General features: G+C 43.0%; 1 protein-coding gene across 1 annotated transcript in view; it reads right to left on the bottom strand.

The window, feature by feature from the left end:
* LOC127103103 (sulfite reductase [ferredoxin], chloroplastic) overlaps nucleotides 1-26,328 on the bottom strand; it is a 49,539-nt gene extending 23,211 nt beyond the window's left edge. The window contains exon 1 of the mRNA XM_051040390.1: nucleotides 25,886-26,328. Within this exon, the coding sequence (XP_050896347.1) occupies nucleotides 25,886-26,328 (443 nt within the window). The remainder of the gene's footprint in view (nucleotides 1-25,885) is intronic.
* Nucleotides 26,329-27,859: the final 1,531 nt, after the last annotated feature.

Raw genomic sequence — 27,859 nt, forward strand, 5'->3', positions numbered from 1 at the left:
GCAAGTTTACCAAGTGCTCCTCTTCTGTCTGCGACTTTGCAATCATATCATCCACATACACTTCGATTTCGTTGTGCATTATGTCATGAAAGAGAGTCGTCATTGCCCTCTGATAGGTAGCACCGGCATTCTTCAGTCCGAATGGCATGACTTTGTAGCAGAATGTGCCCCAAGGCGTAATGAATGTCGTCTTTTCCATGTCCTCTGGCGCCATCTTGATCTGGTTATAGCCTGAGAAACCGTCCATGAAAGAGAATACCGAGGATTGAGCCGTATTATCAACCAATACATCGATGTGAGGTAATGGGAAATCATCTTTCGGACTCGCCCTATTCAGATCCCGGTAATCGACACACATCCTGACTTTGCCGTCCTTCTTTGGTACGGGAACAATGTTGGCAACCCACGGTGGGTAACTAGTAACAACCAGAAAACCTGCGTCCCACTGTTTCTGAACCTCTTCCTTGATCTTGACAGCCATATCAGGGCTAGTTCTGCGAAGCTTCTGCTTGACCGACGGACACTCTTCTCTGAGAGGTAACCGATGCACCACAATGTCTGTATCCAACCCAGGCATATCTTGGTATGACCAGGCGAATATTTCCACATATTCTTTCAGCATCTCAATTAACCTCCTCTTGACAGAGTCTTCTAAAGCAGCCCCGATCTTGATCTCTCTTCTGGCGTCCTCAGTACCCAGATTAACGATTTCCAACTCCTCCTGATGAGGTTGGATGATCCTTTCCTCTTGCTTCAGTAGTCTGACCAATTCTGCAGGGAGTTCACAGTCTTCCTCACTCTCCTCTTCAGCTTGGTAGATGGGATTGTCGAAATCATACTGAGCCATAACAGAATCGTTCACCGTGGATGCCAAAAGATCACTTCTGCATGTTTAATGTTTTGTTTTTAGAAAAGATTTCAATAAAGTCACAGAAAACAAAAAACATTGCCATTTTTATATATTTTTTTTTTTGAAAAAGTGGAAAACAGAAAATAGAAAGACAAAGATCTCAAAATTTGATTGCAAAACGTCCTTTATTTATAAACATTGTAAACATGATGTGGCCCTACAATGAATCACTACGCCTTGGGCAGAACGTAGGGTTTTCATGCAAAATGAAAAAAAACAAAGAAAATTACTCTGTCAGTAGAGTAACTTGGACCACTTCTTCAGCCGTCCAATTGTTGATAACCTCGCCTGGTGCACAAGGGCGGACCCAGACGTCCAAATCACAATCCCGGTCTTCACCATCAGTAGCAAAGACGTCTCCATGGTTCATCAGCCCAGCGCTGGTAAAGGTGCTCGGACCCGCTTGTACGCTCTGCTCTGCTTGGAGAGGCTCATACCCGATTCCGAACTTGTCTTCTTTCACTGGCAAGTCAACCATCTTGCCCCAGCCTTCAGCTCTGCCGGAGTCAACCACCTCCTTGGCTTGCTTGTACGATGTAATCGAAGCACCAGGCTTCCTCTGCTCAGCACAAGCTACCCCTTCAAGCGCCACAGTCTCAAATGCCTGGCACAGGGTTTCGTGGATCTCGCCATCTACCTCAACATACTTGAATGAGGAGAGATGACTCACCAGAATTTCTTCTTCGCCACATACGGTCACAATCTGACCGTTCCAGACATATTTGAGTTTTTGGTGGAGAGTCGACGAGACTGCCCCAGCCGCGTGTATCCACGGACGCCCCAACAAACAGCTATAGGCAGGCTGAATGTCCATCACATAGAAGATGACATCGAACACTTCCGGACCTATCTTCACCGGCAATGTGACTTCACCAAAGACAGAACGCTTGGATCCATCAAATGCACGAACTATAAGGTCACTGGGAGTGAGCACAACTCCCTCAACATCTATCTTCTTCAAGATCTGCTTGGGCAGGACATTTAGGGACGACCCGGTGTCCACTAGCACGTGAGATAAAACAGCACCTTTGCACTCCATAGTGATGTGCAAAGCTTTGTTATGATTACATCCTTCAGGCGTTAGGTCTAGGTCAGTGAAACCTACACCGTGCCTGGTACTCACATTGGCTAGTACACCCTCCAATTGGTTGACGGATATCTCTTGCGGGACGTATGCCATATTCAGCATCTTCAGCAGAGCATCCCGATGTGCCTCAGAACACATCAGCAAAGAGAGTATCGAAATCTTTGACGGAGTCTGATTGAGCTGATCCACAATCTTGTAGTCACTCTTTTTAATTATCTTCATGAACTCCTCAACATCTTTTTGAAAAGAACCCTCAGCCTCCTTCTGAGCCGGTTCTTCGTCAACCACAGCTTGCTTGCCCTTAGCCCTTGCAGATGCCTCAGCAGTAGCATCTCTCAAAGGCTGAGGAGCAAACAGTCGTCCACTCCTAGTGAAACCTCCTGGCCCTCCAACATTGTCCACCACCGGACTTGTAACCGCAGGAGTTCTCACTGGAGCACTGATTGTTACTGGCGCTCGTACCACTGGCCTTGTCTGATTGCCAGCCCTTCTATCATTGCGATAGGCGTTGTCGTACCTCCAGGGAACAGCCCTACTATTCTCAACTCGTCCTCTGCCGGACGCAACAATAGTAGTTGGTGCACTGATGGTTACCGGTGCTGGGATGGTAACCGGAGTATTGCTGGTTGTAGGTGCACTGACAGTCCCTCGTCCTCGTCCCTCAGACGGCTTGAAATAAATGGTGACAGTAGACACCGCCCCATTGCCTTTAACAGCCTGGCTGAACTGGAGACAGCCTCATCAATCAATCTTTGAATACCAGCCTTCAGCTGGTCACAACCATTATCAGCTTCTGAACAACCCACACAATCTTCTTTACAACCCGGGTCAACACCCCCCTTCAGCAAACGGCCCTTGACTACCAACAAAGACGTCTGAACATCTTCCACATTGTCAATCAAATCTTCAGCCTCTCCTTCTTCAATATTGTTAACCCTATGCCCACCATGCTGAGGCATAGGATTGTTCACTACATTGGGTACCGGAGCAAAGTTGATCGCCTTAGCATCGATCAAGTCTTGTACCTTGTGCTGCAAAACCCGGCATCTCTCAGTATGGTGCCCTGGTGCCCCAGAATGAAAGTCACATCTAACGTTTGCATCATAACCCGGAGGCAGCACTGTCGGAGTAGCCATTGTACGCAATTCAACAAACCCTAACCGGAGTAGTTCGGGTAATAATTCAGCGTACGTCATTGGCAATGGATCAAAACGTCGCTCAGCCATTCTTTGTCTGGGCTGATACGGACGTGGTTGCTGTTGTTGTTGTTGTTGCGGTTGTTGTTGAACTCTCTGTTGTTGTTGTGGACGAGGTTGAGGTGCAGGAATAGTCACTGCAGCCACTGGACGATACTGATCTCTGTTTGCATTGGCTCTGTACACACCCCCTCTGTGTTGTACAGCATTGGTCTCTCCTTCTCTACGGCGAGGTGCCCCAGAGAAGGGTTTCTTCGAGGACGACGAAGAACCTGCGTCATGAATCCTCCCCGCTTTGATTAAACTTTCTGTTCTCTCGCCACAGATGACGACGTCAGAAAAACTTCCGAATGGGCAGCTTCCCATCCGGTCCATATATACACCTTGCAGAGTACTGATGAACATGTCAGTCAACTCCCTTTCCAGCATAGGGGGTTGAACTCTCGCAGCTAGTTCACGCCACCTCTGGGCGTACTCTTTAAAGCTTTCGTTATTCTTCTGACAAAGACTATGCAGCTGAGTCCTGGTCGGAGCCATGTCCATGTTGTGCTTATACTGTCTGAGGAACGCCTCACCCAGATCTCTCCAGCACCTGATGGAATCCCGCTTCAACTCCATATACCAATCCAAAGACGCCCCAGATAGGCTGTCTTGGAAAAAATACATCCACATCTTCTCGTCATCAGTGTATGCGGAGATTTTTCTGTAGTAGGCCTGCACATGGGTGCGAGGGCAGGAGGTACCGTTGTATTTATCAAATGACGGCGCCTTGAATTTGTGCGGGATTCTCAGTCCTTCTACCAATCCCATGTTTGTAACATCAAAACCGAGGGAGTTTTGACATTCCATTGCCCGGATCTTCTCAGCAAGGGCCTCGACTTTACGATCTCTCGCATCGTTTCTGCCCAAAATGTCGTCGTCCTCGCTGAGCATAGTGAGTAAATCCTCTTGTCTGTCAACAATCGGAATTCTGTTACGGGCCGGAGCATGGATGACTCTGGCACCAGCAGCATCTGGAGCAATCGGTTGATCGTCGACTCGAATACCCCTCAACTCTTCACCTACAGCATAATTGTTGATGGGAATAGCAGCAGCAGGAATGTCAGGAACTGGGTTTCCTTCTTGCAGAGGCTGGTTGGGCGGTGGCAATGTAGCTTCTTGCCTCTGGACCAGTGCTCGGAGTTCTTCTTGACCTTGCGCAACCCCTTGCATCATGTGAATAAATTGGGCCATGTTAGCCCTCATCTCAGCTAACTCGGCTTGTACTTGGTCCATATTGCGTTGATGGTTGAGTCGCGTTGAGTAGCGGTGCGACCTTTGATCAGCTATCCTGTCTGGACACAGGAATGAAGGTGAGAAGACAGCACGAGAACACCTGTTTATGCAAAGATGATGCATGCAATGCTTGTGCAAATGCTTTGTTTTCAAGGAACCCTTAGGGTATTATTTGCAATATTTTGAATATTTAAACATTTTAATTGCTCATGGAAATATTTCATTCAATATATTTGAGACAAAGAAATACAGCATTTTTGATTCATTACAAAGAGAAAAGGTAAATGACATCCTATGGATCCCTAGAAGCTCGGGATGCTGGAAGATGAGAAGTGCACAACTTCTTGATCTCTCTCTCATAGGCAGCCTCCATGTCAGCTTTCTCTTTTGCAAGTCGATCATACCTCCTCTTCCAGAATTTGGATGACTGAGGAAGCAGAGAAGTCCAAGTGTCGTTCGGATCGTCGATCACTCGGTGCTCGAGAAATTCAATCATAGCGTCCTTCTCCTTGAGCTGCTGCAGCAATTCCTCTCTTTCACGGATCCAAGCACGCGAAAGGTCTTCTTCTCTCAACTCCTCTACACGCTGGGTAGGGAGGGTTGAAGGCCCAGCCATATCCAACGGTGTAGGTCTTGGATGATCATACGGCATCAGGTAGGTGGCAGCTCTCTGTCTGACCCAAGAAGTGTATGGCTCCAAAGCAATGCAGTTCTTTGGACCCAACTCATTCCTACTCTTCTTGTGAATACTGCGCCAAGCACGGACAAATCTGGCTTTCAGGCCTTGGGGATCTTTACCCTCCTGAAAGAACACACCTTCTAACAGAATGTTATTAGGTTTATCCTTCAGGGGGAACCCAAGCTGACGACGTGCAAGAATAGGATTGTAGGTAATCCCACCACATGTGCCAAGAAGAGGCACATTAGGGAATTCCCCACAATAGTCGATGATCGAGACGGTATCATACACGCGATCATACCAGGTGATATCATCATTGGTGAGAGACATAAGTCTCTGAGACCACCGTAGACATCCCTTGTTCTCCTTGAAAGCAACTGTCTGCGGCAAGTGCGAAATAAACCACTTGTACAGCAGGGGTAAACAGCAGACAATGACTCCTCCACCCTTCATATTCCTTAGGTGCATGGAGACATATGCATCGCCCAACAAAGTCGGAACTGGATTAAGAACTGAGAAGATCCTAATGGCGTTCATGTCCACGAACTTGTCAAAGTTGGGAAATAGCACTAATCCATAGATGAGCAGTACGAACAGAGCCTCAAAGGCATCCTCACTCATGGCCTTCCCATAAAAGGTAGCTTGGGCAATGAGGAACTCGGAAGAAAAACCCTGAATTCCGCCTTTGGTAGTCAGATTAGCTCTAATCAGATCTTCATCTACGTGCAACAGACCAGCAATCTCTCGAGCAGATGGAATACTCTCTAGGCCACTGAACGGCACTTGATCCAGAATCGGGATCCCAATAAGGTGAGAGTATTCTTCCAAAGTCGGCAATAGCTGGAAGTCTGGGAATAAGAAGCAATGATGCAAGGGATCGTAGAACTGAGCCAAGGTACTCATCAACCCTTCGTCAACCTGAGTGGTGAGCAGAGGTAGGAGTTTCCCATAGCGAGCTTTGAAACCCAAGGGATCTAATACATATGATGTCAGATTCCTTAACTCTTTTACGTCGGGCTGCTTAAAACTGTACTTCTTTGTATGCCTCTTTGGTCTTTCCATGTCTGAAAATTTTGCAAGATAACCCTTTAAGTTCCTTGAAAATTTTCTTTTTCTGATGACATGAATGCGAATGAATGCGTGAATGCATGAATGCAACAAACACACTCAAGGATCAAGCAAGGCACACCACACAAAGGTCGTGGGAAAGCTCTATGTATCCTTAATATCAATCATCCATTTTGGTGGATTTAGGTTTTCACCTTATCGACACCCAAGTTCCATTGATATTAACGGTACATGAACCGGCTCAAACATTCTTAATATCAACCAGCCGCTTTGATGGATTTTAGGTTTTACACCTGATCCGGGATCCATTGATATTAACAATGTTTGAACGACTCAACCACGAATCACGGGTTTGTTGAGAGTCACGAGCATGGAGTCTCGGTTAAGAACCACCCAAAGGGAGTGTACTAGGGTTTAAACCTGCCAGACATGTTCTATCAGAGGTTCCCATAATCATTGTTCCATCTCTCGAATATTATCGGAGGAACGAATACTCGTATTCCAAGAATATTCTCAAGAGAAACTCTTATGAGTGTAGTATCGCGTAACAATCGTATCAGAACTGACATCTGAACGACCTCCGCCCTACGGTCCTAAAAATAGGCCAAGATGGGTTTGGTAAACTAAGGTCCTTGGCTTCTGCGGCACATGATTGAAAGAATAATGCCTAACCACAAATAACTTGTGTGACATTATTAGTCCAACATGACCTCCACCAAGTGAATGGACTCGCAAGTCAACTGGCTAAGGAATACTCCACACCAGTCAATAAGGCTATGCCATTCTCCTATCCTAGAGTGCACTCGAGTTCGGGCATAGAACTCATCTCACAGGTCACCAAAGCAAACAGCATTTGTATATCAAGCAATTCACACATTACAATCAATACAGTGATCCCAAATCGTACAAAAATAAGTCGAATGACAAATAACAATATAGCACAACAAAGGTGAAAAGTAGGCACTACCGCCAAGGAAGCCTAGATCTTCCCCAGTGGAGTCGCCACTTTTCTGTAGCGGTGTATTCGTCGCTATATGATTTATCGATTAAACCATAAGCAAGGGATACAATGAAATTTCGAGTCGCCACCGCACTTTTATTTATCCAAAGGACTGGCTAAAAAGCGAACAAAAGCCTAAGAAGTTTTACACGTAGAAAACTAATAAAAAGATCAGAGATTCTGGGTAAGGGGTAAATTACGCAATGGGAAGGTGTTAGGCACCCATCACGTCCTAGGTACTCCTAGGGAGCCCTTTTCACACTTGTTGTAAAATATTGTTATTTGTTATGACATAAATGTTGTGCAAACATGATTGGGATGATGAGAAAAGAATGTACAATTTTTATTATTGGGTTTGAACGGATGAACCCGTTGCCTACGTACCTTCCATCAAAGGTAAGGATCAAAACGCCGTAGTTCGGCTAAAAGATTTCCAAAAAGTTGGTGGATTCAATTTTAAACACAAGCACTGAGGCTTTTCATTATCAATGGGAGAACACTCGACCAAAACCAACATCCACCATGCGAGGATAGCTTCGACGTACTAGAGGGGTTAACCCTGTTTTCAGTACGGAAGTCTTACTGTCGACTCACTAAAGATAAGGTGAGGTTTACATCAACCACAATGATAATTGAAACCTATGGCTAATGCATGAAAAGATTAACAATGGACAAAGCCAAAACAATTGAATGGGTGAAGTTAATTGATTGTGATTGTGAAAGTAGAGTCAAAGTATGATTAAGATTAATTCAAAAGAAGTATTAAGAAATGGAGTTTGAAAAAAGAGTCAAGGACTTGGGGTCCAGGTTTTTAGTTTGAAAACATGAAGATGTTTGCACAATATCTATGTCAAATTTGAAATCAAAGTGTGAAAAGGTTTAGGACATAATGAGGATGAATGGATGGATATGGAAAGTAAAACTTCTTAGAAGGTTCACCTCTTGAGATCATATAGGAGATGATTCAAGTGTGTCCTTTGGAATGGGCAATAAGTAATGATAAAGTAAGCAAACAAATGATACCGGATGCCACTCAATGGTCTTACTCCAATCTCACAAACAAAATCGGATACCGGATACCAATAGATGGATTTACACCAATCTCCTAAAACAGAAATGGATATCAGAGGCCACTCAATGGACTTACACTAATCTCCTAAAACAAAATGAAACCTGGATACCGGATGCCAATCTGTCTGGACTTATACCAATATCCGACATATGATCATAGGAAAGCAAATGCCAACTTGCGGGGACTTACAATTGCATCCTCACATAAACAAAGAAAGCAAAACATGGATGTCAAATGCCAATCTGTCTGGGCTTACTCTAACATACACAGTATGATCCTAGGAAAACAAATGCCAACTTGCGGGACTTACAATTGTATCCTCACATACAAACAATGCAACAAGCAAAGATAAGATGAGTGGCCAATGTGATGGTCTTATACTCACTTCCATATCCCAGGAGCAATGGCCAATGGATGGTCTTACAATTGTCTTCAATGGGCAAACAAACAAAGATGTGTCGCAGAGCCAAATGAGATGATCATGCACTAATGGGCAATTAATGATGATAAATGCATAAAGCATACAAGCAGATATGTGCATATGAGGTAAACAATCAATCAATGAGAATCAAACAGCACACTCTATAACCAAACAAGGAGGCTCATACAAGAGGGTTAGGCACTGAGGCCAACTGGAATAGGGTCAAAGATTGCTCTTAACCTTGCCATTGAGAGGCTAAGGTGAAGCAGATGAAGGGAGATGAGGGGTGTGCCTCATTGCTCTTATCCCTGATCAGGGAGAGCATTTCAGAAAGTGTGGGAGCTCAGAAGGATGGAGCTCTTTCCACATTATTGACTCGATAGATCTTGGGCTTTTATCTCAATGCTACAACCATGTAATGGGAGCAAGGAGAAGACTCACAGAATAGTAGGGGATAGGTTGCTTATCCCTTTGATCTACCAATTGCCTTACTTGAAGGACTTTTCCTGCTTGGGACAAATATAAACACACACAAGCATTGCCTCTTAAGGAGGACTTCAGACAGTTGCCTGGCCAAGTAACAGGCCAGGTCTTCCAGACTACATGAAGAACAAGGGATTATACCTCAAAGCAAATTGCTAAATAGCAAAGCAAAGCAAGTTCAAAGAACTTAAGCAACTAAGGGTACCTGAAATAGTCAAGCAAATCAGTACACAGTTCAACAGTTTAAATCAAAAGGAATTGGGAAACAACAGTCAACACAGAGGGACAGGTGTGCAAAGCACAAGACTCAAATCATATGAGTCACAACACCTACAAAACAAAGGTTAGCTCATGATATATAATCAAGCTCAATCAAATTTGTATGATCTCTTTGAGGCATTGTTGCTTAACCTGAAACAATGAACTCAAACATAAGCCAGGAGACCTCTAGGACAAGCCTAGGGTCAAAAATAAATGAGAAAGTCAAAACAGCAAATGAAAGTCAACCAAAATCAAGTTCAAACATTTAAGAAACAAGCTCAATTGGTCTCACCCTCATATCATTCATCATCATCATTTTACAAACAAGAGAAGTCAAGGCATGGCAAATGAAAGCACATAAAAGTCAACAGCAAGACTTGCATCAAAAGTCAAATCAAACATTTTTAAAAATCACCAAATAATTCATGCTCAATCACAATCCATAACATAGCATGCATATGAAATTTCAGCTCAATTGAATCATGGGAAGATGGTCAATTAAAATCAGAAAGTCAAAACAATTTCAAACATGCACAAAGAAGTCAAACAATCATGTATCAACTTCAAAAAATCATAACTCAATGCCAACAGATGAGAAATGAATGGGATCAACACCAATGCAAAGCTTAAGATGTCTAGTTTGCACATGTAAAATTTCATGATCATCCAATAAGGTATGAGGATTTCACAAAGGAAATGGCAAGAGGTATCACACAAGTCAACATTTGACTAGGCAGGGAAGAAAAATCTCAAACAAATAGGAAATGGCATAATTAAATCCAAGAAAATTCACAAGTCAACTAGACATATAAGAGATGGTTCATGCAAAAATTTCACATTAATTGGAGGCCAGGAAGCATGTCAACAAAAATCATGAAATTGCATAACATTGGTGTGACACAAATTGTCACACCCTACTTCAAAAATTCATATCTTAACAACCACATATGATAAATTCAAGAACTCTACATCAAAACAAACATGAATGAGTGTAGATTAACCACAAAAAATTTCAGGGGCATTGGATACATCATCACAATTTCACAATGGTTTTGGCAAAAGGTGTAAAATGTGCATACATGTCAAGAAACCTAATACCATTTAAAATCCAGCCAACCAAAAATTCAGCAAAAATCATGATAAAATAGTAGACATTCATGTGATCATGATGGAAAAAATTTCATGAATTTTGGAGTTGAAACGAGTGAGAAATGAATTTTGTAAGATGAGGAATGAATTGGGAGAACATGGACAAAATAGCATGGAATGATAAGTCAACCATGGTTGACCGGTGGCAATTCAGTAAATACCACATTCATTAAACCAAACGCAGCGTACAGGGGAGGGAAACCAAATGTTCTCATTGGTTGATGGCTTAATGGAACAGTACTCATGCAGCAGATCCAACAACAACAGCCAATAGCATTCACGATTTCTGGAAATGGCCATTAGGGTTTATGCAACTTAGGGTTCTAGCAGCAACAGGGCAACTTCATGTTATCACCATAAATCGAATTTCAAACAGGAATATTCAAACAGCATGGCAATGAGATAGTGATGTTCATACAGCATCCAAACAACAATAAACCAAACACTACTCAAGCAAATTTCTGGGCAGATTCATAGGGTTCATGAACAACAGGGTAACTTCATCTTCATGCTCGAATTTCAAAAAGAATCACACAACCAGCATGGCATTGATATTCATGCAGCATCATAGTTCAAACAACAAACAAACATCATCACGAGCTCATGTGAATTTCTGGAAACTGGTTCTAGGGTTTCAACAGCATAGCTTCATCATCAACAATTAATCATGAAAATCAAAATGCCCAGAACATGAATTTAAGCACGGCAATCAACACAACAAACATCCAGCATGTATATTCTAAACCTCATTTGCATTGAAACCATCTAAGTAACATGAATCGAGCAGAAATCAACATGAACAACAAATTTCAAACCCAGATATCTCATGCATTTCTCAACCATTTTAAGCGATTCAAGTTGCATTACAAACAGCAAATCAAGATCTACTAGAAGCATGGCATGGATTAAAGAAAAAGGAGAGTCGAAATCTTACTTGGTTATGAAGAAATGGAGGAAACAGTTGTTGTTTGGATGTTGTCAGCTCAAACAGTCGAAGGTCCAAGCTCCCAATGATGGATGATGAAGTTATTTAAGCTCAAACTTGCTCGATTCCACTCTAGCTCCAAACTGCCATTGAAGGGTTTCTTTGAAAACAGAACACGATAATGGCTGTGCAGTTGGGGTTTGATGCTCCAAATGGCTCTCAAATGTTGGTTAGATCATGAAACAAACAAGGGCTGCTCGAGTGCTTTGAAGTTTTGAGCAGAAAATGCAAAAGTGTAAAAATGGAAAAATGAGAGAGTGAGAGTTTTCTGTGCGTTTTCAGGCTGCTGCTAGGGTTGGTTTGTGCAGAAAATGGTTTATATATGGACTGTTTATCATTAGTTAATGAAATGCTAAACCAGATTAGTTCAAATGAAGTGAAATGGCCATTTGCTAATTTTCCAAAATATGCATATGGGGTGTAAGTTCTGGCCGAGTTTGGGCCTTGAACAAACTTCAAATGTCAATTAAAACAAGTTCCAAATGGCCAAATTGCTGAAAAATAGCCAAATCCAAAAGTCAACTTTTTTGCACACTTGAATTTTAATGAAGTCAAGCTCAAAAATGCCATTTTGATCCATAGATTTTTGGTACATGAAATTTATATTTTTGGAAAGAGGAGATGAAATGTGGTTTGTAGGAAAAAACCCCACCAAATTTGGCCAAATGGTTCATGAGATATGGCCTTTTGAAGTTCAAGATTTTGTGAAAATGATTTGATCATATCTTGACAACCATACATGGGAATTGAGAGTTCTTGGACTTTTTTGGAAATGGGAGAACAAGATCTTCAACTTTCATGTTGGGCAAAAATTCATTTGAAGCTTGTATCATGATGTAAGATGGGGATCAAGAAGTTTCCATTTTTGGCAGTTAAAATTACAGGTCCAGTTTCTATTTCTGGAAATTTTCTGTTTGACTTCCAATTCTTCCATGATGAGGTTTGGCATGATATATGAGGCTTGTATGGACATGAATGAGCTCCTTCAAATCAATTCCATCCATCAAATCACTGATTAAATCCACAGTTGACCAAGTTTGACTTTTCTAGGGTTTTGCTTGACTGAAGCACCTTCTGATGAATTCCAAACCCTAATTCCTTGATATCTTGATTCCAAATGATGTCTCAAGATATATGAACCCTTGATTATTAATCATGGTGCCCCAATTCTGCAAGAATGGCCACCATCCACTGCTTTGACTGACCAATGACTGACTTTGACCTAATTGCTGATGATTGCTTCAACTGCAGGCAACAAGGTTAGACTGACAATATTTTTGTACTTTTTGAATGATAAACATATGAAAAGCAAATATATACAAATGCAAAACATGCTTGGTGATCAAGAACCACACTCACAAGGCAAACCACCCATTAGGAGGGGAGCTAGGGCATGCAATGATCCTTGAGGCCATGATATGATATGATATGGGCCATGTTATGCTATGACCTAATATGAGAATGTATGTACAATGATAGGTGCAAATTTGAGGTGCTACAGCTGCCCCTATTCAATCGGCTGGGAACCCGAACGGATGATAGCAATGGCTGTCAGACTTTCAGGGTAACCAGGGATTGAATATCAAAAGAACCGTAGAAATTTGCACCAACTGGATATAATACAAGAATGCCTGTCAGGATCGGCAAAGAAACAGTCTTGAAAGAAAAATCCGTCTGGAACGGAAAAAGAAATCGGTCTGAATACCGAAACAGAACGTCGACCTGGATACCAAAATAAATGGTAACACAGGGATAACCATGGCCTGAGTGTCGTAAGTACATCGACCTGATCGTCGGAAACTTCTTCGGTCTAAAAACCGGAAAAACATAAGTACATCGACCTGATCGTCGGAAACTTCTTCGGTCTGAATACCGGAAAAACATAAGTACATCGACCTGATCGTCGGAAACTTCTTCGGTCTGAATACCGGAAACATATAAGTGCATCGACCTGATCGTCGAAAACTTCTTCGGTCTGAATACCGGAAACATATAAGTGCATCGACCTGATCGTCAGAAACTTCTTCGATCTGAATACCGGAAACAACATAAGTACATCGACCTGATCGTCGGAAACTTCTTCGGTCTGAAAACCGGAAAAAACATAAGTACATCGACCTGATCGTCGGAAACTTCTTCGGTCTGAATACCGGAAACAACATAAGTACATCGACCTGATCGTCGGAAACTTCTTCGGTCTGAAAACCGGAAACAACATAAGACATATTATCTATAGCCGTCAAAACGTAGATAATACACTCGCATGGAAGATTATCCATAACCGGGTTGTAGGTTGTTAAATGAATGATCGACCGAAAAGAAAGGCATCGGGGTACCAGGACTAGGTATGCAAAAGATGACTAATCAAAAGAGGATAAAGTTGCTTACTCGGAGCAAGTATCCAAAAAGAAGGGGAAGACCCAGTTGGGACAATACTGCTTGACCAAGGCAAGTATCCAAAAGGGAAAGAATATCAATACCGCAAACCGGATACTGATAACTGCAAAGAGGGGATTACATCTACCGTTTAGTAGGCAGAAAACCACGAAAAAGCAACCAGTCATCGATAGGATGAGCACAAAGGGTTAACTTCAACACAGAGGGACAGGTGTGCAAAGCACAAGACTCAAATCATATGAGTCACAACACCTACAAACAAAGGTTAGCTCATGATATATAATCAAGCTCAATCAAATTTGTAATCTCTTGGGCATTGTTGCTTAACCTGAAACAATGAACTCAAACATAAGCCCAGGAGACCTCTAGGACAAGCCTAGGTCAAAATAAATGAGAAAGTCAAAACAGCAAATGAAAGTCACCCAAATCAAGTTCAAACATTTAAGAAACAAGCTCATTGGTCTCACCCTCATATCATTCTCATCATCATTTTTACAAACAAGAGAAGTCAAGGCATGGCAAATGAAAGCACATAAAAGTCAACAGCAAGACTTGCATCAAAAGTCAAATCAAACATTTTTAAAATCACCAAATAATTCATGCTCAATCACAATCCATAACATAGCATGCATATGAAATTTCAGCTCAATTGAATCATGGAAGATGGTCAATTAAAATCAGAAAGTCAAAACAATTTCAAACATGCACAAAGAAGTCAAACAATCATGTATCAACTTCAAAAATCATAACTCAATGCCAACATGAGAAATGAATGGGATCAACACCAATGCAAAGCTTAAGATGTCTAGTTTGCACATGTAAAATTTCATGATCATCCAATAAGGTATGAGGATTTCACAAAGGAAATGGCAAGAGGTATCACACAAGTCAACATTGACTAGGCAGGGAAGAAAAATCTCAAACAAATAGGAAATGGCATAATTAAATCCAAGAAAATTCACAAGTCAACTAGACATATAAGAGATGGTTCATGCAAAAATTTCACATTAATTGGAGGCCAGGAAGCATGTCAACAAAAATCATGAAATTGCATAACATTGGTGTGACACAAATTGTCACACCCTACTTCAAAAATTCATATCTTAACAACCACATATGATAAATTTCAAGAACTCTACATCAAAACAAACATGAATGAGTGTAGATTACCCACAAAAATTTCAGGGGCATTGGATACATCATCACAATTTCACAATGGTTTTGGCAAAAGATGTAAAAATGTGCATACATGTCAAGAAACCTAATACCATTTAAAATCCAGCCAACCAAAATTCAGCAAAATCATGAAAAAATAGTAGACATTCATGTGATCATGATGGAAAAAATTTCATGAATTTTGGAGTTGAAACGAGTGAGAAATGAATTTTGTAAGATGAGGAATGAATTGGGAGAACATGGACAAATAGCATGGAATGATAAGTCAACCATGGTTGACCGGTGCCAATTCAGTAAATACCACATCATTAAACCAAACGCAGCGTACAGGGAGGGAAACCAAATGTTCTCATTGGTTGATGGCTTAATGGAACAGTACTCATGCAGCAGATCCAACAACAACAGCCAATAGCATTCACGATTTCTGGAAATGGCCATTAGGGTTTATGCAACTTAGGGTTCTAGCAGCAACAGGCAACTTCATGTTATCACCATAAATCGAATTCAAACAGGAATATTCAAACAGCATGGCAATGGAGATAGTGATTTCATACAGCATCCAAACAACAATAAACCAAACACTACTCAAGCAAATTTCTGGGCAGATTCATAGGGTTCATGAACAACAGGGTAACTTCATCTTCATGCTCGAATTTCAAAAAGAATCACACAACCAGCATGGCATTGATATTCATGCAGCATCATAGTTCAAACAACAAACAAACATCATCACGAGCTCATGTGAATTTCTGGAAACTGGTTCTAGGGTTTCAACAGCATAGCTTCATCATCAACAATTAATCATGAAAATCAAAATGCCCAGAACATGAATTTAAGCACGGCAATCAACACAACAAACATCCAGCATGTATATTCTAAACCTCATTTGCATTGAAACCATCTAAGTAACATGAATCGAGCAGAAATCAACATGAACACAAATTTTCAACCCAGATATCTCATGCATTTCTCAACCATTTTAAGCGATTCAAGTTGCATTACAAACAGCAAATCAAGATCTACTAGAAGCATGGCATGGATTAAAGAAAAAGGAGAGTCGAAATCTTACTTGGTTATGAAGAAATGGAGGAAACAGTTGTTGTTTGGATGTTGTCAGCTCAAACAGTCGAAGGTCCAAGCTCCCAATGATGGATGATGAAGTTATTTAAGCTCAAACTTGCTCGATTCCACTCTAGCTCCAAACTGCCATTGAAGGGTTTCTTTGAAAACAGAACACGATAATGGCTGTGCAGTTGGGGTTTGATGCTCCAAATGGCTCTCAAATGTTGGTTAGATCATGAAACAAACAAGGGCTGCTCGAGTGCTTTGAAGTTTTGAGCAGAAAATGCAAAAGTGTAAAAATGGAAAAATGAGAGAGTGAGAGTTTTCTGTGCGTTTTCAGGCTGCTGCTAGGGTTGGTTTGTGCAGAAAATGGTTTATATATGGACTGTTATCATTAGTTAATGAAATGCTAAACCAGATTAGTTCAAATGAAGTGAAATGGCCATTTGCTAATTTTCCAAAATATGCATATGGGGTGTAAGTTCTGGCCGAGTTTGGGCCTTGAACAAACTTCAAATGTCAATTAAAACAAGTTCCAAATGGCCAAATTGCTGAAAAATAGCCAAATCCAAAAGTCAACTTTTTTGCACACTTGAATTTTAATGAAGTCAAGCTCAAAAATGCCATTTTGATCCATAGATTTTTGGTACATGAAATTTATATTTTTGGAAAGAGGAGATGAAATGTGGTTTGTAGGAAAAACCCCACCAAATTTGGCCAAATGGTTCATGAGATATGGCCTTTTGAAGTTCAAGATTTTGTGAAAATGATTTGATCATATCTTGACAACCATACATGGGAATTGAGAGTTCTTGGACTTTTTTGGAAATGGGAGAACAAGATCTTCAACTTTCATGTTGGGCAAAAATTCATTTGAAGCTTGTATCATGATGTAAGATGGGGATCAAGAAGTTTCCATTTTTGGCAGTTAAAATTACAGGTCCAGTTTCTATTTCTGGAAATTTTCTGTTTGACTTCCAATTCTTCCATGATGAGGTTTGGCATGATATATGAGGCTTGTATGGACATGAATGAGCTCCTTCAAATCAATTCCATCCATCAAATCACTGATTAAATCCACAGTTGACCAAGTTTGACTTTTCTAGGGTTTTGCTTGACTGAAGCACCTTCTGATGAATTCCAAACCCTAATTCCTTGATATCTTGATTCCAAATGATGTCTCAAGATATATGAACCCTTGATTATTAATCATGGTGCCCCAATTCTGCAAGAATGGCCACCATCCACTGCTTTGACTGACCAATGACTGACTTTGACCTAATTGCTGATGATTGCTTCAACTGCAGGCAACAAGGTTAGACTGACAATATTTTGTACTTTTTGAATGATAAACATATGAAAAGCAAATATATACAAATGCAAAACATGCTTGGTGATCAAGAACCACACTCACAAGGCAAACCACCCATTAGGAGGGGAGCTAGGGCATGCAATGATCCTTGAGGCCATGATATGATATGATATGGGCCATGTTATGCTATGACCTAATATGAGAATGTATGTACAATGATAGGTGCAAATTTGAGGTGCTACAGCTGCCCCTATTCAATCGGCTGGGAACCCGAACGGATGATAGCAATGGCTGTCAGACTTTCAGGGTAACCAGGGATTGAATACCAAAAGAACCGTAGAAATTTGCACCAACTGGATATAATACAAGAATGCCTGTCAGGATCGGCAAAGAAACAGTCTTGAAAGAAAAATCCGTCTGGAACGGAAAAAAAATCGGTCTGAATACCGAAACAGAACGTCGACCTGGATACCAAAATAAATGGTAACACAGGGATAACCATGGCCTGAGTGTCGTAAGTACATCGACCTGATCGTCGGAAACTTCTTCGGTCTAAAAACCGGAAAAACATAAGTACATCGACCTGATCGTCGGAAACTTCTTCGGTCTGAATACCGGAAAAACATAAGTACATCGACCTGATCGTCGGAAACTTCTTCGGTCTGAATACCGGAAACATATAAGTGCATCGACCTGATCGTCGGAAACTTCTTCGGTCTGAATACCGGAAACATACAAGTGCATCGACCTGATCGTCAGAAACTTCTTCGATCTGAATACCGGAAACAACATAAGTACATCGACCTGATCGTCGGAAACTTCTTCGGTCTGAAAACCGGAAAAACATAAGTACATCGACCTGATCGTCGGAAACTTCTTCGGTCTGAATACCGGAAATAACATAAGTACATCGACCTGATCGTCGGAAACTTCTTCGGTCTGAAAACCGGAAACAACATAAGACATATTATCTATAGCCGTCAAAACGTAGATAATACACTCGCATGGAAGATTATCCATAACCGGGTTGTAGGTTGTTAAATGAATGATCGACCGAAAAGAAAGGCATCGGGGTACCAGGACTAGGTATGCAAAAGATGACTAATCAAAAGAGGATAAAGTTGCTTACTCGGAGCAAGTATCCAAAAAGAAGGGGAAGACCCAGTTGGGACAATACTGCTTGACCAAGGCAAGTATCCAAAAGGGAAAGAATATCAATACCGCAAACCGGATACTGATAACTGCAAAGAGGGGATTACATCTACCGTTTAGTAGGCAGAAAACCACGAAAAAGCAACCAGTCATCGATAGGATGAGCACAAAGGGTTAACTTCAACAAGGGGATGAAAGTGGGATTTTACAACTACCAACTTGTAGGCAGAAAACAACAAATTCTGCTGAGGATAAGATGAATGAGTGTCGATTAGTGAGCGACTACTCATTTATGCCCCAGGGAATCACAGGAGACCGCTAACAGGAAGCCAATTTAGGATCGATCCAAAAAGGCAGACTGAAACAGGACTCATCCTAATGAGGAAAGAACCCAATAGGGAAAACCCATCCCGTGTAGGGAGGGAACGGAAACAACCGTCATCCGCGAGGATGTATCTCAGTGGGGAAATGTCAGGAAAGGATAAACACTTTCTGCTTAAGGGGTAGACTCTACATGGAGAGATCAGACACGCCCACTTCTACTAAGGGAATGGACCCAAGCTTGCAAAACGATGCCAACTTCGGGGAGTAACACTGCTGGGGATACTCACTCAACCAAGGAGTCACTTGTCGGGAAAACACTAACTTCTCAACCGTGCTGATGAACCCAATTCTGAAGCCGATCCAATGGCGCGATACTAAACTCTTTCCAACAATCCAAACTCGGTTGGCCTCCACGGCCTAGGGCTAATGGACATGTTTGCGATGTTGATGTATGAGTTTTTTTTACATAATGCCCCATGATCATGATCATGGGAATGCTATGCACTGATGATGCAATATGCTATGCTTATCTAAATGATGAATGCATAAACACATATCTCCTCCCGAGACAACACCGGGGAACTCCAGGAACAGTGCTGAGGATCTTATAACCACGTCAACTTCCACCCTGCCGGGGAAAGACAAACCTTGCTTGGGAGTAACCAGACGACTTGCTAGGGATAATCAGGCGACTTCACTGAGGAGAGCCAACCAATCCAAAAGTAGGATCAAATTCCTCTTGGGAAAATAACTGCTCCGCTGGGGAAGATAAACCAAGCAAACCTTTGGGGATAAGGCTCATACAAACCTCAGATAAAATAGACTATGCTTTGGGGAATAACTGTTACTCCGCGGGGACGACCCACAATATTCACAAGTAGAATCAACTCAGCTGGGGATGCGGATATCAATTTGTTACGGTAGACTCGTCTAAACCACTAGTAGGATAAACTCTGCTGGAGAAAATAATTGCTTTGCTGGGGAAGACTTAAACAATCCGTAGCTAAGAGAATGGCTCTGTCTGGGGAAAGCACTGCTGGAGAATGCTCACAGGTAACGACCTGCGCAACGGAACAACAGATGCCCCAGGGGGTACGTGGACAAGATATGCTCAAGTGTCCTCAACATTCAAAATGATTTTCAAATGTTTTAATTTTTCTGCACGTCATTGTTTAGCCTTCATGTTTTTTAGATGCAATGTTTATCAAAAGTTCGGACGTTTTTTGCAAACAAAACAGTAAAAATAAAAACAAGAGAGCAATTTATCTGAATAAGGACTTTTATTGATTGAAAATGTGCCTGAAAAGGCAAATACAATGGGAAGCAATTCCTAAAAAGAGGTAATTGCGCACAAAAGGAAAATAAACTGTCCTAATGGCAATGTGAACACAGCATCCACCATTTCCCAACTCTGTTATAACTCATAGATCATCAGTTTCCTCCCCATTCTTTGCTTTCTGAGAAGACTGACTGGACCGATCACGTCTGTCGAGATGGCAGCTGACGAAGCATGATGGAGTACAGATAACTCAAACTGTAGTCTTCGCTTTAATCCCTCTTTTGGCTGGATCGCCCTTTCGGGTTTTCAATCCACCGGGATACCCATTTTTTCCTAAGCCGCCCTTGCGGGTTTTCGACTTACCGGGTGTACAATTTTTTCATTTTTATCCCTAACTTTTGCCCGAACCTTTTCTTTCTGTTTTTTGGTTCGCCGGGATGCCCATTTTTGCCTGGACTCTTTTATTCTTTTTGTCCAGCGGGTCAATTTATGCGAAGTATTTTTTTACTACATCTGAGTTAACAGGGGAAGGAAAATCTTCACCATCCATAGTTGTAAGCATCAAGGCTCCACCGGAGAAGACCTTCTTCACAACATATGGACCTTCGTAATTAGGAGTCCACTTGCCCCTGTTATCTGTACCGGGAGGAAGGATCCTCTTCAAAACCAGATCGCCAGTTTGAAATGTCCGAGGACGCACTTTCTGATCAAAGGCTCGCTTCATCCTCCTCTGATATAACTGCCCATGGCACACAGCTGCTAACCGTCTCTCTTCGATAAGGCTTAACTCATTAAACCTTGTACGAATCCACTCGGCTTCGTCCAGCTTGACATCTAATAGTACCCTCAGAGAAGGGATCTCCACTTCAACTGGCAGGACTGCTTCCATACCATACACAAGGGAGTAGGGGGTTGCCCCGGTCGACGTACGTACTGAGGTACAGTATCCATGTAAAGCGAAAGGCAACATCTCATGCCAATCCCTGTACGTTACGACCATCTTTTGCACAATCTTCTTGATATTCTTGTTAGCTGCCTCTACAGCACCATTCATCTTTGGTCTGTAAGGAGAAGAATTGTGATGTTCGATCTTGAAATCTTTGCACAGTTCTTTCATCATTTTGTTGTTGAGATTTGAACCATTGTCAGTGATGATTCTCTCAGGGACTCCATAACGACAGATGATTTCTTTCTTGATGAACCGGGCAACCACTTGTTTGGTGACGTTGGCATAAGAAGCTGCTTCCACCCACTTGGTGAAGTAATCGATCGCAACCAAGATGAAGCGATGTCCATTCGAAGCAGTTGGCTCAATCTTCCCAATCATATCAATGCCCCACATGGCAAACGGCCAAGGCGAGTTCATGACATTCAACGGGCTTGGTGGTACATGCACCTTATCAGCATAGATTTGACACTTATGGCACTTCCGAGCGTACTTGAAACAATCGGATTCCATAGTCATCCAGTAATATCCGGCTCTCAGCAATTTCTTCGACATTGCATGACCACCAGCATGGGTACCAAACGAACCCTCGTGCACCTCTTGCATTAACATGTCTGCTTCGTGTCTATCCACGCATCTGAGCAGAACCATGTCAAAGTTCCTCTTGTATAGCACATCATCCTGATTCAGATAAAAGCTTCCAGCCAGCCTTCTCAGGGTCTTCTTATCATTCTTCGACGCACCCTCAGGATACTCTTGAGTCTTGAGGAAGTTCTTGATGTCATAATACCACGGCTTATCATCAATAGCATTAACAGACTCGGCTGCCAACACATACGCAGGCCTCTCGAGTCGATTCACAGCAACATGTGGCACATGATTCCACCAATGAACCTTTATCATAGAAGATAAAGTAGCCAAAGCATCAGCCATTTGATTCTCATCCCGAGGGACATGATACAACTTCACCTTCTTGAAGAACGTCAGTATTCTTCGGTGTAATCTCTATACGGAATCAAATGTGGCTGGTTCGTATTCCAATCTCCATTAACCTGATTGATCACTAGAGCAGAATCTCCAAAAATGTCAAGTGTTTTGATCCTCAGATCAATGGCTTCTTCCATCCCCATGATACAAGCCTCATACTCGGCTTCATTGTTGGTGACGTCGAAAGTCAATCTGGCAGAGAAAGGTATATGAGCACCTTTGGGATTGATCAACACTGCCCCAACACCGTTACCGTTCATATTCACAGCCCCATCAAACATCAATGTCCACTTGTCATCAGGATCCGGTCCTTCCTCGACAGGTGGCTCTTCACAATCTTTCGCCTTCAGGTACATGATGTCTTCATCAGGGAATTCAAACATCATAGGCTGATAATCATCGATCGGTTGTTCGGCAAGATAGTCTGACAGAATACTACCTTTGATGGCCTTCTGAGACGTGTACTGAATGTCATACTCCGTTAAGATCATCTGCCAACGGGCAACACGTCCGGTGAGAGCTGGCTTCTCAAAGATGTATTTTACTGGATCCATCCTAGAAATCAACAGAGTAGTATGGTTCAACATATACTGCCTTAGTCGGCGAGCAGCCCAGGCCAAAGCACAGCAAGTTTTCTCGAGCAGTGAATATCTTGTTTCACAGTCGGTAAACTTTTTGCTTAGGTAGTATATGACATGCTCTTTTCGACCAGACTCGTCATGCTGCCCCAATACACACCCCATCGAAGTCTCGGTAACTGACAGGTACATTATCAATGGTCTCCCTGGAACTGGAGGAATCAGGATTGGAGGTTTCTGTAAATATTCTTTGATTTTGTCAAATGCCTTCTGACAGTCATCATTCCATTTGATCGCCTGATTCTTTCTGAGCAGTTTGAAAATTGGTTCACATGTGGCAGTTAGATGAGATATGAACCTTGCAATGTAGTTCAACCTCCCTAAAAACCCACGGACTTGCTTTTCCGTTTTCGGTTCAGGCATCTCTTGAATAGCTTTAACTTTTGCTGGATCTACCTCAATCCCTTTCTCACTGACAATGAAGCCTAGCAGCTTCCCGGATCTCACCCCAAACGTACACTTGTTCGGGTTCAGCCTCAGTTTGAACTTGACCAGTCTGTCAAACAACTTCTGCAAGTTTACCAAGTGCTCCTCTTCTGTCTGCGACTTTGCAATCATATCATCCACATACACTTCGATTTCGTTGTGCATTATGTCATGAAAGAGAGTCGTCATTGCCCTCTGATAGGTAGCACCGGCATTCTTCAGTCCGAATGGCATGACTTTGTAGCAGAATGTGCCCCAAGGCGTAATGAATGTCGTCTTTTCCATGTCCTCTGGCGCCATCTTGATCTGGTTATAGCCTGAGAAACCGTCCATGAAAGAGAATACCGAGGATTGAGCCGTATTATCAACCAATACATCGATGTGAGGTAATGGGAAATCATCTTTCGGACTCGCCCTATTTAGATCCCGGTAATCGACACACATCCTGACTTTGCCGTCCTTCTTTGGTACGGGAACAATGTTGGCAACCCACGGTGGGTAACTAGTAACAGCCAGAAAACCTGTGTCCCACTGTTTCTGAACCTCTTCCTTGATCTTGACAGCCATATCAGGGCTAGTTCTGCGAAGCTTCTGCTTGACCGACGGACACTCTTCTCTGAGAGGTAACCGATGCACCACAATGTCTGTATCCAACCCAGGCATATCTTGGTATGACCAGGCGAATATTTCCACATATTCTTTCAGCATCTCAATTAACCTCCTCTTGACAGAGTCTTCTAAAGCAGCCCCGATCTTGATCTCTCTTCTGGCGTCCTCAGTACCCAGATTAACGATTTCCAACTCCTCCTGATGAGGTTGGATGATCCTTTCCTCTTGCTTCAGTAGTCTGACCAATTCTGCAGGGAGTTCACAGTCTTCCTCACTCTCCTCTTCAGCTTGGTAGATGGGATTGTCGAAATCATACTGAGCCATAACAGAATCGTTCACCGTGGATGCCAAAAGATCACTTCTGCATGTTTAATGTTTTGTTTTTAGAAAAGATTTCAATAAAGTCACAGAAAACAAAAAACATTGCCATTTTTATATATTTTTTTTTTTGAAAAAGTGGAAAACAGAAAATAGAAAGACAAAGATCTCAAAATTTGATTGCAAAACGTCCTTTATTTATAAACATTGTAAACATGATGTGGCCCTACAATGAATCACTACGCCTTGGGCAGAACGTAGGGTTTTCATGCAAAATGAAAAAAAACAAAGAAAATTACTCTGTCAGTAGAGTAACTTGGACCACTTCTTCAGCCGTCCAATTGTTGATAACCTCGCCTGGTGCACAAGGGCGGACCCAGACGTCCAAATCACAATCCCGGTCTTCACCATCAGTAGCAAAGACGTCTCCATGGTTCATCAGCCCAGCGCTGGTAAAGGTGCTCGGACCCGCTTGTACGCTCTGCTCTGCTTGGAGAGGCTCATACCCGATTCCGAACTTGTCTTCTTTCACTGGCAAGTCAACCATCTTGCCCCAGCCTTCAGCTCTGCCGGAGTCAACCACCTCCTTGGCTTGCTTGTACGATGTAATCGAAGCACCAGGCTTCCTCTGCTCAGCACAAGCTACCCCTTCAAGCGCCACAGTCTCAAATGCCTGGCACAGGGTTTCGTGGATCTCGCCATCTACCTCAACATACTTGAATGAGGAGAGATGACTCACCAGAATTTCTTCTTCGCCACATACGGTCACAATCTGACCGTTCCAGACATATTTGAGTTTTTGGTGGAGAGTCGACGAGACTGCCCCAGCCGCGTGTATCCACGGACGCCCCAACAAACAGCTATAGGCAGGCTGAATGTCCATCACATAGAAGATGACATCGAACACTTCCGGACCTATCTTCACCGGCAATGTGACTTCACCAAAGACAGAATGCTTGGATCCATCAAATGCACGAACTATAAGGTCACTGGGAGTGAGCACAACTCCCTCAACATCTATCTTCTTCAAGATCTGCTTGGGCAGGACATTTAGGGACGACCCGGTGTCCACTAGCACGTGAGATAAAACAGCAACTTTGCACTCCATAGTGATGTGCAAAGCTTTGTTATGATTACATCCTTCAGGCGTTAGGTCTAGGTCAGTGAAACCTACACCGTGCCTGGTACTCACATTGGCTAGTACACCCTCCAATTGGTTGACGGATATCTCTTGCGAGACGTATGCCATATTCAGCATCTTCAGCAGAGCATCCCGATGTGCCTCAGAACACATCAGCAAAGAGAGTATCGAAATCTTTGACGGAGTCTGATTGAGCTGATCCACAATCTTGTAGTCACTCTTTTTAATTATCTTCATGAACTCCTCAACATCTTTTTGAAAAGAACCCTCAGCCTCCTTCTGAGCCGGTTCTTCGTCAACCACAGCTTGCTTGCCCTTAGCCCTTGCAGATGCCTCAGCAGTAGCATCTCTCAAAGGCTGAGGAGCAAACAGTCGTCCACTCCTAGTGAAACCTCCTGGCCCTCCAACATTGTCCACCACCGGACTTGTAACCGCAGGAGTTCTCACTGGAGCACTGATTGTTACTGGCGCTCGTACCACTGGCCTTGTCTGATTGCCAGCCCTTCTATCATTGCGATAGGCGTTGTCGTACCTCCAGGGAACAGCCCTACTATTCTCAACTCGTCCTCTGCCGGACGCAACAATAGTAGTTGGTGCACTGATGGTTACCGGTGCTGGGATGGTAACCGGAGTATTGCTGGTTGTAGGTGCACTGACAGTCCCTCGTCCTCGTCCCTCAGACGGCTTGAAATAAATGGTGACAGTAGACACCGCCCCATTGCCTTTAACAGCCTGGCTGAACTGGAGACAGCCCTCATCAATCAATCTTTGAATACCAGCCTTCAGCTGGTCACAACCATTATCAGCTTCTGAACAACCCACACAATCTTCTTTACAACCCGGGTCAACACCCCCCTTCAGCAAACGGCCCTTGACTACCAACAAAGACGTCTGAACATCTTCCACATTGTCAATCAAATCTTCAGCCTCTCCTTCTTCAATATTGTTAACCCTATGCCCACCATGCTGAGGCATAGGATTGTTCACTACATTGGGTACCGGAGCAAAGTTGATCGCCTTAGCATCGATCAAGTCTTGTACCTTGTGCTGCAAAACCCGGCATCTCTCAGTATGGTGCCCTGGTGCCCCAGAATGAAAGTCACATCTAACGTTTGCATCATAACCCGGAGGCAGCACTGTCGGAGTAGCCATTGTACGCAATTCAACAAACCCTAACCGGAGTAGTTCGGGTAATAATTCAGCGTACGTCATTGGCAATGGATCAAAACGTCGCTCAGCCATTCTTTGTCTGGGCTGATACGGACGTGGTTGCTGTTGTTGTTGTTGTTGCGGTTGTTGTTGAACTCTCTGTTGTTGTTGTGGACGAGGTTGAGGTGCAGGAATAGTCACTGCAGCCACTGGACGATACTGATCTCTGTTTGCATTGGCTCTGTACACACCCCCTCTGTGTTGTACAGCATTGGTCTCTCCTTCTCTACGGCGAGGTGCCCCAGAGAAGGGTTTCTTCGAGGACGACGAAGAACCTGCGTCATGAATCCTCCCCGCTTTGATTAAACTTTCTGTTCTCTCGCCACAGATGACGACGTCAGAAAAACTTCCGAATGGGCAGCTTCCCATCCGGTCCATATATACACCTTGCAGAGTACTGATGAACATGTCAGTCAACTCCCTTTCCAGCATAGGGGGTTGAACTCTCGCAGCTAGTTCACGCCACCTCTGGGCGTACTCTTTAAAGCTTTCGTTATTCTTCTGACAAAGACTCTGCAGCTGAGTCCTGGTCGGAGCCATGTCCATGTTGTGCTTATACTGTCTGAGGAACGCCTCACCCAGATCTCTCCAGCACCTGATGGAATCCCGCTTCAACTCCATATACCAATCCAAAGACGCCCCAGATAGGCTGTCTTGGAAAAAATACATCCACATCTTCTCGTCATCAGTGTATGCAGAGATTTTTCTGTAGTAGGCCTGCACATGGGTGCGAGGGCAGGAGGTACCGTTGTATTTATCAAATGACGGCGCCTTGAATTTGTGCGGGATTCTCAGTCCTTCTACCAATCCCATGTTTGTAACATCAAAACCGAGGGAGTTTTGACATTCCATTGCCCGGATCTTCTCAGCAAGGGCCTCGACTTTACGATCTCTCGCATCGTTTCTGCCCAAAATGTCGTCGTCCTCGCTGAGCATAGTGAGTAAATCCTCTTGTCTGTCAACAATCGGAATTCTGTTACGGGCCGGAGCATGGATGACTCTGGCACCAGCAGCATCTGGAGCAATCGGTTGACCGTCGACTCGAATACCCCTCAACTCTTCACCTACAGCATAATTGTTGATGGGAATAGCAGCAGCAGGAATGTCAGGAACTGGGTTTCCTTCTTGCAGAGGCTGGTTGGGCGGTGGCAATGTAGCTTCTTGCCTCTGGACCAGTGCTCGGAGTTCTTCTTGACCTTGCGCAACCTCTTGCATCATGTGAATAAATTGGGCCATGTTAGCCCTCATCTCAGCTAACTCGGCTTGTACTTGGTCCATATTGCGTTGATGGTTGAGT

The sequence above is a fragment of the Lathyrus oleraceus genome, chromosome 7 (assembly GCF_024323335.1).
Source record: "Lathyrus oleraceus cultivar Zhongwan6 chromosome 7, CAAS_Psat_ZW6_1.0, whole genome shotgun sequence".
NCBI classification, from domain to species: domain Eukaryota; kingdom Viridiplantae; phylum Streptophyta; class Magnoliopsida; order Fabales; family Fabaceae; genus Lathyrus; species Lathyrus oleraceus.